Source organism: Toxotes jaculatrix, chromosome 4 (genome assembly GCF_017976425.1).
Source record: "Toxotes jaculatrix isolate fToxJac2 chromosome 4, fToxJac2.pri, whole genome shotgun sequence".
Taxonomy (NCBI): Eukaryota; Metazoa; Chordata; class Actinopteri; family Toxotidae; genus Toxotes; species Toxotes jaculatrix.
In genome coordinates, this window is record NC_054397.1 from 24,695,743 (window position 1) to 24,706,946 (window position 11,204).

Genomic DNA, 11,204 nt, shown 5'->3' on the forward strand with positions numbered 1-11,204 from the left:
TATCACACTAATATATTTAGACCTATTTACATGTCAGTGACTGGTGGTAATGATTTTATCATCACCACGCGGGCATAATGAGTACTGCGCCACCTCCTCAACGGAAGTTTACGGTTGCCTAGCAACATGCATGCAGTGGTTTATCAGTGACAGTTGTACGGTGGTAAGTAACATATAGCTTAAACTATTGTCAGAATTAAAGGAAGTTGTTACCATTAAGTTTTTTAGAAAGTCGCTGTGTTTATTTGTCAAATAGCAAAGGTTAGCTGTCTGTTATTGTTACTGTGGGTAAATGTTTTCCTTAAACTTTCTGCCTTAGCTCCGTTGACTGCTTTCTACGCTTAGGCTACAAACCTTGGTCCATTGCTAACCAGTTACCGTTAAGCTAGCGTTGGTAAATGTTGCTGTTAATGCTGGCGTTGATGGGTGTGATGTGTTTTATGTAGCAGCAAAATGCGGAAACCTAGTTACACTAACACAAAAATTGTGAATTTATATGCAAATACGCTAACGTAACTATCTTTAGACCACTTGTTTGTCATCACAGGTCCAATGCAGAGCGCTGAAGGAGAAGGAGTTGAGGCAGGCTGGGAGGAGGGAAGGTCCAGCCAAGATGAGAAAGGCACCAAGAAGAAGGAAGGACTTGATAAAGCAGAGGAGGACTGGGGAGAGACTGTCCTACCTGAGGTGTGCTATGTGAGGAATCTTTTTTTTTTTTTATCTTTTTTTTCGCTAGTGTTTAATTTCTCCTGTCTTCACACCTTTTCCAGCTCCTTATGAAGATATAAGGATAATTGTTTCTTCTTTTGTCCAGGTGCTTGTTATCTTCACTCAAGTCACTCAAGCCTATTATGCTGTTGTATACAGTTACTCCTATGGGACAACAACTGCCAGCTACTATAAAAGCCTAAAATGTAGAAATGTAAATCAATAATCAGTATCAAAGGGCTTTATATATGCTTTCTCTCTGTATCCCAATGTGGCTCACAGGATCACACGGGACCAGAGCCTGATGACTCGGCCCCTCAGCCTCAGGCTGACCTTAGTGGTGTGGATGAAGAGTTCCCTGTGGCTTCAAATTCAGGTGAGTCACACTAAACTTGTTGTGGATTTACAAAAGAGAATGATGTGGAAACAAAATTGTAGATCAGAGTATAGAGAAAAAAGCACAAAAATATCCATTTAGAAGACACAGTCAAAAACAGACAAAAATATTCACAAGTTCAGTGTCTCACAGCAGTATGTATAATTTTTCACATCGTAATTCATTGATTGGTTAAAGAATGACTTTAATTTTCTGTGTTTCAGTACAAGATGATGTGTCTTACGAGCCAGTGACACTTCATTTCTCAAACCTTAACACTTCAGAAGACATGGAGGATCAGGATGAGGAAGAGGAGGAGGAATTCATTGTTCTTGATCCTGAACATGTCTGTAGCCTCTTCTTCAATATTTATGTCAACAGTATTTGTTAAAGGAGCAGATTTTCTGTTATTGCTCCTCAAAGAGAATAATGGTTATCAATTTCTCATCAGTGTATCTAGTATATCAGTGTATTAGGTGCATTGGTAACACTTAAACATTAGCTTGTACTTTCCAATAAATGTGCACAAGTGTCAGCAGAGCCCTCCAAAAGCTATGTTGTTGCTGCACTGAGAAAAAGTATAAACAGTATACAAGATATCTTGCATTCCCACTATCATGTTATTGATGGTATGTTTGATCTGTTGGCAGCCCCTGGTCAGAAGGCAACAAGCTGCTCTGAACAGCCAGCTGAGCAAGCAGCTGGAGAGGATCAACCTGGAGCTGAAGGAAAAGGTTGTCTAACTTTCTGCCAACAACAAATATTTTCTCTGCTTTCTTTTTTTTCTATTTTTTCCTATCTTTGCTCTATTAGTATGCACATACACGGATGTACACCTACACATAGGAATTATTTACCTGACTTGACATCTATAGGGTCTAAATATGTCCAGAAGATGGTGCTGTTGACCTATATAGAAATTCCTTTTGCACTTTCTTTCTATTTTGAATGTTTACTTTTTGCAGTATGCACATTTGAAGGCTGCGTAAAATGATAACAGTGAAAAGTTTATTAAATTACCAAACATCAATAACTGGCTCAAAATATCTTTGACAAAGAATGTGTGCAAGACAAATGAAAACCAGAATAAAACAGTGACAATTTGTTCTCTGATTCATGTCTCTGCTCTCTCTCCCGCTGCGACAGCTGGTAATGGAAAAGGCAGATGCCAGCTACATTCAGGAGATAAGTGTTGAGATGTTCAATATTCAGGAGCAGGTAGCCAGACTCCATAGCAGGTTGGACGACCGTCATCAGACCAAGGCACAGGCTGAAGCCAAACAGCGGCAGGCACAGGATCAGCTGGAGGCAATGAAGAGCCACTATTCCAGTACTACTAGCCAGTACAGCAAAGCCAAAACCAATGGTGAGACTGACTTGGTGGACTTTCCTTGATGCTGATCTAGGTGTTACATTAAATTAGGTTTACATTTTAAGTTTAAATGTTTGTACAGAAGATCAGAAGCAGCCTGTAGTTTGTGAATTGGACAGTGCTGTTTCAGAAATAGTAAGACAGAATTCATCTTAGTTCATGTTTCCAAACTATGAATTTGAGGCATTGTGTTAATGTTGACTACTGTGTATCTTCTCCATAGTGTCCCAGCTGCAGGCAGAGACTGACAATCTGATGCAGCACCTTGTCTTCACACAAGGAATCAGTGAAGAACTGCATTCTAATGTCAAAGTCATGAAGAATGCTCGACGCAAAGCAGGAGCTGAGAAGGACCAGGCCGAAGAGCAGAAATTGAAGCAGGTGGACTGGATGAAGAAACAAAATTTTGACTGTATATTGCATTATTATTAATTTACTTATTTTTATTGACTGAATACTCCTGTCATCAGGATTTGTATGTGGAGCGTCTAACAAAGGACATGGAGAGGCTGATGCAGCAGATAGCCATGTATGAGGCCCAGGCCAGTGCTCAAACCGAGGAGACACAGACAGCCAAAGAGGCCCTCTCTGAGGTAACTAAAGAGTATAGTATATACCGTATATAAGCTTAAAGTGCCTTTAATTATCAAGTAAATACTATAGATTAGAGCAATTCTTAAAAGTACGGTCCTTTGCAATGGCTGGATAGGAATTTGTAAAGAATAAAGCTGTATTAATTTGGGAGCAGCTTTACTAGCTGTAAACATTGACAAATTATCACCTAATGAAGTTGAAACAGTGTTAACAGTGAAAACACTATTACACTATTTAAGCATTCAGAAGATAATTATTAATAAATTATTAATCAAATTGCTTATCAATACAGTCAATTATTGAAAATTGGTTGTTGGCATAGAGGGTATATCTTGCTGTGACTGGTAACACACAGTGTGTGATTATTAGAGCATTACTGTGTTGGCAGGGCATGTCATACCCATTCACTGCTTCCCTTCAGAACTACATACTTTTTATTTGTTGAACAAAGTCTTCTAATATACAATGCATATTCTCATATTCTATGTGGATATGAGTGTTGTGCTGCTGAAGTATCCAGCACCAGTCATGTTTGTGTCCGTGTGCAGGCTGAGATGGAAATGGAGTCTCTGGTGGTGGCGCGTAAACAGCTGCTACAGCAGTGGAACAGCAGCCTGGTGGGCATGAAGAGCCGAGATGAGGCCTTCAACGCCATGCAGGAGGCCTTGCGGTGAGAATTAGGGCAAGGGAGGGATGAATATTAATCAGCTGCTAGTCCATTTTAAATGAGCTAATGCATTTCAAACCTACGTGACATTAACAATGTCTCCGCTAAAGACATGTTTCATAAGCAGCATCAATGTTCCTCTACAGTGATCGATTGTTACCTTGATGCCTTCAGGCCAAAGCAAAAAGGGAAATGAAAAAGGGAATTGAAAACAAAAATTACAGTTACTATAATGAAATGCAGGTTTCCGCTTCTTTCGACATATAGCACTATATTTGTAGGGCACACAATAATATTAATAACCTGAGATTTAAATGGAAAGGCAATATCACAATGAAAGCATGCATTCACGCACTCTTACTGTACGTGTTCCCCCCAGTGAGGTTGAGCACCAGGTGATCTTACTGGACAGAGAGATTGAAGGCTACAAGAAATCCACCACTGAAGAGCAGGAGCAAAATGAGACACTGACTTTACAGCTGAACTGGTCCCAGCTGGATGGAGCTACCTCCAAAAAGCTGATCAGTCAGAAGCAGGCCCAGCAAGAGGCTCTGCAGGCCCATTACAGCACCTGCCTCCGCACTCTGAGGGAGACAGAGCGCACCCTCGCCAGGCTCACAAAGGTAGATAGAGGGCAAAGGCGTCTATGTTTGTCCAGAGAGTGTTTGCCGCATGTATGTCCCTACCTTCTCTTTCCCTCATTTACTACTTCACACATTGATTCATGCTTTCTTTCTTTACTCCATTCCTTTATCTTTCTTAGGAAGCCAGCACCCACCAGGCTGAAGTGAATGATCAGAGGAGGCAGCTGGAGAAAGAGAGTGCTGTGCGTCTGGAGTTGGAGGACAAGATCATGACACAAATGCAGCAGAGGCTCACCCACAACAAGGCTGCCAAGTACTCCCAACGCCTCACCAGCAAGATAGCCACACTCAAAAAAGACAAGGTGAAAATGAGATTTAGAAAAGTAGAAAAAACATCCACAACACTCTGACAGCAAAGAGGCCTTCCATATACTAATACTCATGTACTTGTGTTGTCATTACCATTATTATATTATTTAATATGTGGTACATTTTTTCATCAGTTTCAAACTGGGATATTTTATTTAAATGGCATATAAACTTCCATGAAGTAGAGAAGAGACAGACAAAAAAAGAACATTCAAATTGAAGCAGTAGAGGCTGAGATGTCTTGACTTTTGTTTCCTAAAATGGGTCCAACTCAAAAAAAAGCTGGATCCTACATTTTAGATGACACAACTCAATAGCATATTTTATTAGACCTCCTCTGCCTCCTGCATACACACTTTTTTCAAACCCCACACATTTGTGAGTTTGTTACTCCAGGTTTCTGTTTAAAATTTGTAGTCTCAATCCCAAGCCAAGATAACAACGACAACATTACCAGGGTTAGTTTTTCAAACTCTGGAAAGCTCCATTCAGAGTTATAGAAGACAGACATTATAAAACTGTCTGACAGGCTGAGGAGTAGTTGTCCTTGTGACTGGTAAACTCAACTTCATGTGTAAAAATCAGTTGAATGTTCCTTAATTATTTAATGCAAACAAATTAACTTCTATAGCTTTAATTGTGTAATTAGTATTTTAGTGTTTTTATTTTTTAGTATTTTGTGTTAGATGTGCCTCCTGTGGTTTTCTGTAAATGTTGAGATGCTAAGGATAAAAACAGATAAAAATATTAAAGTTTTGCCTCACTCATTGCCTCTTTCTCCCCTTCAGATCTCTCAGTTGTGGCAGCTGGAGAACGCGGTGATGGCGGTGGGACTGGAATGCAGCGAGGTCAGCCAACATCTGGACAGCCTCGCCCTCACTCAGGAGGCTCTAGATGACGAGATCGCAAAGTGCAACAAGTTACTCACATCCAACCAAGCTAAGATTTCCTCCTTGGTTATCCTCATCGGGCAGAGGCAGTCCACCATCGCCAACTACAATAAACAGATCTGCCAAATTGCAGCCAGTACTGGGGTGAGAAATTCTGGGGAAAGAAATGATCCCTGTTTGTCTGTTGTTTATGTGGATAAATGAATGAAAGGCTCTTTGAAACTGTGATATAATAGCTGCATAAGTGCATTAGAAACAATCTTTATCATCATCGTGTTAAAAATTACATCTTGCATCTGTGATTTGTGTGCCTCCATTCCCAGCGCGAAGACCTAAGTCCTCTGCAAATCAAGGTAGAGGCATTGATCGCTCAGATTGAGGAGCTGTCCGCAAATATCAAGAGTGACCAGCAGCTCTGGATAAAACAGCAGGGGACTCTAGTGGGACTGACCCAGGAGATAGAAGCCAACAGCAAGAACATGTTCAAACTGCAGGCAGAGTACACAGGCATGCAGCAGAAGAAAATACGTTTGGAGAGTAAGTAAAGTTGTTATAAAGAAGCACACACATGCACAAACAGGTGCAGTTATAAATAGGTTACCAATGATCTTGAGCTAGTAAACGGCATCTCTGAGAATAGAACTATTTATGAATGTCTAATAAAAAACAGTTTATAGCAGTTTACAGTAAAACGATCCACATGTACTATACACAACCTGTACACTTCCATCTTTGACACCATCTCCAACCTCACCAGGACAGATTGAAGCAGAGCACCGAGATCAGACAGAGCTGGAGAAGGATGTGAAGATGCTGAGAGGAGACCTGCTGAAACTAAACTCTCTGCTGAGCAAGAATGGGCAGATCAGCCAGGCACTGGAACAGGAGAATGCACTGTTAGAGACAGATTTCCTTCACAGATTTAAGGCAGGGCATGGTTGTTAAATTCATCTTTAATTTTGATATATTTGCAGTTTTAATAGTGAATTATTATTAAACGTGATACAATGTGTTTAGGAGGCAGAGCGGGAGTCAGTTGGGATGCAGATGAAACACGAGAAGACCCAGGAGGAGAAAGAGAGACTCCTCAACAGTCTGGTGGAAGCTGAGTCAGTCACATAATTTTTGTTTTGCTTGTTCTGTATGAGTTGAATTTTCTGTGTCTCTATGCCAATAAACTAGAAGGATATAATTCAATTTTAAGATATGTAGCAACAAAAAAAACCTGCTCTTATAAATCATTGTAGGCCTTATTTTTGCACACATCCTTTGCTGAGTGCATGTGTTTGTGTGTGTCCTGCAGGCGGCAGATCATGCTGTGGGAGAAGAAGACCCAGCTTATAAAAGAGACTCGTTCAGCCGTGGACTCTGAGGTGGGCCAGGGAGAGATCCAGATGATAAAGGCTGAGATACACCGCATGGAGGTAAGAGTTGTCATCCAGCTGTTTGCCTTTATATGTGCATACATGTATGTACACTGAGGCAGCACTCTGTGGATACAGAAATGTAACTTTACACCACTCTGACCACTAGTTGCTGGTAATCTGTCACCTTTCCTGTAATTTATAAACTATGTGATCTTTGTGAGATCTAGCACAAATTTTTACGACCCTCAATAATTTAAGCACAGTTTGTGAATAAAAACGTAGTTTAAATATTTTTTAATTAAAGTATTCTGCTGTAATCAAATTAAACAGGATTAAGAAGTACAATAAATCCTGATATTCCACCAGCAGTGCAGATAACTGGCCCTCCCCATTAGGTGCCAAACACCAGGGACCATTCATATTCTGGAGTTTATAAGCTTCCTCACCACATGGTACAAGCAGGTCTTTAAGGCAAAACTTACTTTCAGAAGTTGAGATCAATAAGGCATCATTACTGATCAGTATATACGTGTACCTGTGCAGGTGCGACTCAGCCAACTGATGAAGCAGCAGGAGCGGCTGCTGAGGGAGAGTGAAGCAACGGTGGCAAGGAGGGAGACCATCGTTCTCCGTAGGGAGGCCATGGTCCACAGCTCCCACAAGCAAACTACAAAGGGCGAGCTGACCCGCTTCATACAGGGCCTGCAGCGGAGGATCCAGGACACACATAAGGTAGGAGACATTTTCCATATCCACGTATGTACCTAAAGCACAGGTATCTTATATGCAGTATGCATGTGTTCAGCATGTGACAGAGTGTGAGCAGGTGATCAGGGAGCTGCAGGAGAGCCAAGTGAGCCTCAATGACAAGCTTGCACAGCAGAAGCAGCAGCTGATAGAACTGTGCGGCACCAGCTGCATCCTTGACCCTGACTTTGTCAATCTCCAGGATACCAAAGACAGGGTAAGGAACACATACTGTGCTGTGTTGCAACACTTAAACATGCTACCGTGTGAATATACTTTAACTCTGCTTTAAAATGTTGTTTGATCAATTTGCATTTGTGTGTATTACTGGTTTGTGCCTGTGTAGTGTGTGTGACTGACTCTCCAGTGTCTTGAAATCTAATACAGAACACTGTCATTGTTTAAGCTACCTTTGTAATAAATAATCACTGGTAGGTGTCAATCAAATTTCCACCCAGAACTGAAATATGCACCTTCAGTCTTCTGCCGGTAAATGCTGAATGACGCTGATGATCTGTTGAGGGTGTGGTGAGAATATTCATTAAAGCATTTTTTTTGTGTTATGTAGACACTACTGCACATTTACTGTCTTGAGCAACACGGTTTCCACTCACGGAAACCGCTCCCGCTAACTAATAATAGCAGATATAGCTACTCATTGTTTTCCACCTTCTGCGATGAGTTGTCAATTTTCTGAAAGTGACAGCATAAAACATATCCACACTCATTCTTTATTGTTCCCTCCCTCTAGAACCTAGCCCACTTGGTGGCTCTGCAGAGCCGGACCAAGAAGCTGCAGGGGGTGTGTGAGGGCAGCTACCAAGCCTTGTCCACCAGCGAGTCAATAGGAACAGCTCTGCAAAGCCAGATGGAGCGTGTGCACGCTACCAGCACCATCTTGCACCGTGTGTGTGAGGAGTTCCCCCAGCACCAGGAGGCATTCCGCAGGCTCTCGCTGGCACTGGCAGCACGCACTCACGCCCTAGATCAGGAGGCGTCCTGAGGGTGAGGGGAGAATATAGACATAACAGTGAGTCCAGGAGAAGAAATGCAGAGAATAGCAAGTGAGTAAAAATGTGGTTAAGATAAGTTAGAAATCAAATCAAATAAATGACGACGATGAAGAATGAGAGGTAATTTATTTTGGTGTTCCACTCTGTTATACTTTGAATGAAAAACTGATTGTGAAATGATGTCATAAAATAAACACTCATGAAATCGGAACAGAAACAACTGAACCCTTCATAGTGGATTTTTCAGCCCACCTGCCTGTTTGGAAACGAACTGATTTGTGGTTCAGTTGTACTGTACCATTTACACGATGAATGGATAATAACATCCTTTAGGGGTTGATAGTGACAACTGCATCAGGGACAAAAACACAAACACGCCCTAGTGGATTATCTAAACCATTCGGTATATGTAGAGCTAATGCACCTTTCATTTGTTCAGTTACTGAAAAAAGCACACGTCCTAGAAGTTTAATTTCCTTATTCCCTGTCTCATTTTGTGATTTTAAACCCCATTCCCCAATCAGCGTGACTGCAAAGTGAAAAAAGCACCTTTTTCTGATACACTGTTATATAGCATAAGTCATATAAAGTGCTTTTTTCCTTTTATTTAGGTCATTCTCAAATGTATGTTCCATAAACATGTCACAAAACTACTACAGTTGCTCACTTGTATTGTAAAAGCTCAGTTCCACTTCACCTGAACATATTCACTGCTGTCTATAACCTGTGTGATAGTATAAATCGCCACTATTTAGCATTTAGCTATGAACTATCCACACCACCTGGGAGTCATCTTACCTGACACTTCACTGAAGTGACACCTATCGAAAAAATGTGATTTGCCTAGAATCAACAACATGTATGCTTTACTGTTAAAACACTAGATAAAGGAACTGTCTCATTAGTGGTTTCTGCGTCATTTTGGTATGCATGCCACGGCCGTGAAACTTGTGCATTTGCCTTATACACTTGCTGTTAATTTCTAAACCTGTTTAGCCATAGTATTGTGTGTTACTTCCTCCCCATCCCCTCTGATGACATGATTGTGTAATGAAGTGGTAGGCTCCACAAAGTTTCAGTATGTTTTAATGTTAGTTATAATGTTTTTGTTTTGTTTTTTTCCAGCATTTCAGTGCTTTATTCAATAGAGACAGTAACAAATGACAGGTAACACAGGGGAGAAAAAGAGCCTGGGCAGAATTCAAACCCCAGCCGCTGTGGTAAGGACTCAGCTTTGGTATGCGCTCTGCCCCCTGCATTCATGGAGCTTTGGCAAAGTTTTGCTGTTTGCTGTCCCTTTAGACCCTCTGCATCACACACTCTACAGATTCAGCTGGCTGGACAGGGCAGCATAATTGTGTTTAATGATTGGGAAGCCATTAAAGCTGAAATCTGTAATATGTTTTAATTACTATAGTGTTATTCATCTGTGTGGTAATGTAGTAGCACCTGTCCATTTACCATGGGCAGAGATGTATCTTCATAATCTGTTATTGAAATAAACTGATCACACTTGTCCTCGCTGATAATGGCAGTTAAGCTTGTTCTCCATAGATCAGTGCTACAGCAGTGTGTTTCACTCTGTAACTTCAGGCATTGAAATTCAGTTCCAGTCTGTACAGAGCTATCCAAAGCAGCTGCACTCCTTTCTTGACAGCAATACATCTGACGTCACGCGATTTCAACACTTGCAAAGATGACTCTTCTGTGAGGGTGGACACTTGCAAATACAATGCTGTGGAACCAGATCATCAGATTGTGTGCTCCCCATGAGCACCGCCTTGAACTGTGTACGTTAGGACTTTCCACAGCACCCAGAGGCACTCCGTAGACTGTCACCAGAGCTAGTGACAGTCTAGAGTGGAAAGTCCTAACTATAGGGTATACATTTGTGAATGTATATAGCCTGCTGTTTATTTTTTGTTTGCCTGTGCTGTCCCATCTTTAGACTCCCCTGTGTCATCTTTTCAGGACATTTGTGACCTACTTAGTGAAATAATTATGTCAGACCATCTCCCATTCTTATAAACTGCTTCTTGGCTTCAGACCAGGTCTAACCACAAGCAGAGTTCAGTTGTTATGATTAGATTAATACCATCAATAGAGGGTAATTTCTCAAGCACCTGCAGAACAGTGACACTTGAGCAGTGCATGTCTGCTCTTAGTGTGACCTGTCCAGAAGCTTATGTAGCTAATGTTAGCAAGGGTTAGCAAATTTCAACTAGATACTGGCGTATATATCAGACTTTACTGAGCCAGTTCACTAAATATATATTTCTTCTCCACTTGTGTTACTATTACACTACTTTTTTTTTACAGTATTTTTTAATTTCTGCTTACATACTCCACCTTATCAGAATCAGAATCAGAATCAGAATAACTTTATTAATCCCCGTAGGGAAATTCTTTCTGTTACTTTAACTCCCAGTTTAAAAGAAGAGGAAAATTGCACAGTGTGTGGTGATAGACAAAATTTCTAGAATAAATAAGTAAATGAAAACAAAAATAAAATAAATG

General features: G+C 40.9%; 1 protein-coding gene across 1 annotated transcript; it reads left to right on the forward strand.

Annotated features, from left to right (window-relative positions):
• Window positions 1–552: 552 nt before the first annotated feature.
• On the forward strand, window positions 553–9,683 carry ccdc40 (coiled-coil domain containing 40). Its single transcript, XM_041036483.1, has 18 exons — window positions 553–687; window positions 991–1,084; window positions 1,309–1,430; window positions 1,735–1,818; window positions 2,231–2,450; window positions 2,680–2,837; window positions 2,927–3,049; window positions 3,599–3,720; window positions 4,097–4,340; window positions 4,481–4,663; window positions 5,459–5,704; window positions 5,884–6,097; window positions 6,318–6,487; window positions 6,578–6,669; window positions 6,864–6,984; window positions 7,471–7,659; window positions 7,733–7,891; window positions 8,426–9,683. Exons 1-18 carry the CDS (start codon window positions 553–555, stop codon window positions 8,675–8,677), a joined length of 2,928 nt encoding a protein of 975 aa, XP_040892417.1. The 3' UTR covers window positions 8,678–9,683.
• The last annotated feature ends 1,521 nt before the right edge of the window (window positions 9,684–11,204 follow it).

What these genes read in the sequence shown, in the direction of transcription:
- ccdc40 (XM_041036483.1), top strand. Translation starts at nt 553, where the DNA reads ATGCAGAGCGCTGAAGGAGAAGGAGTTGAGGCAGGCTGGGAGGAGGGA. An exon ending in CCAAAGAGGCCCTCTCTGAG is followed by an intron (nt 3,050 to 3,598) that starts GTAACTAAAGAG and finishes GTCCGTGTGCAG; the next exon opens with GCTGAGATGGAAATGGAGTC. An exon ending in TCCAGGATACCAAAGACAGG is followed by an intron (nt 7,892 to 8,425) that starts GTAAGGAACACA and finishes CCCTCCCTCTAG; the next exon opens with AACCTAGCCCACTTGGTGGC.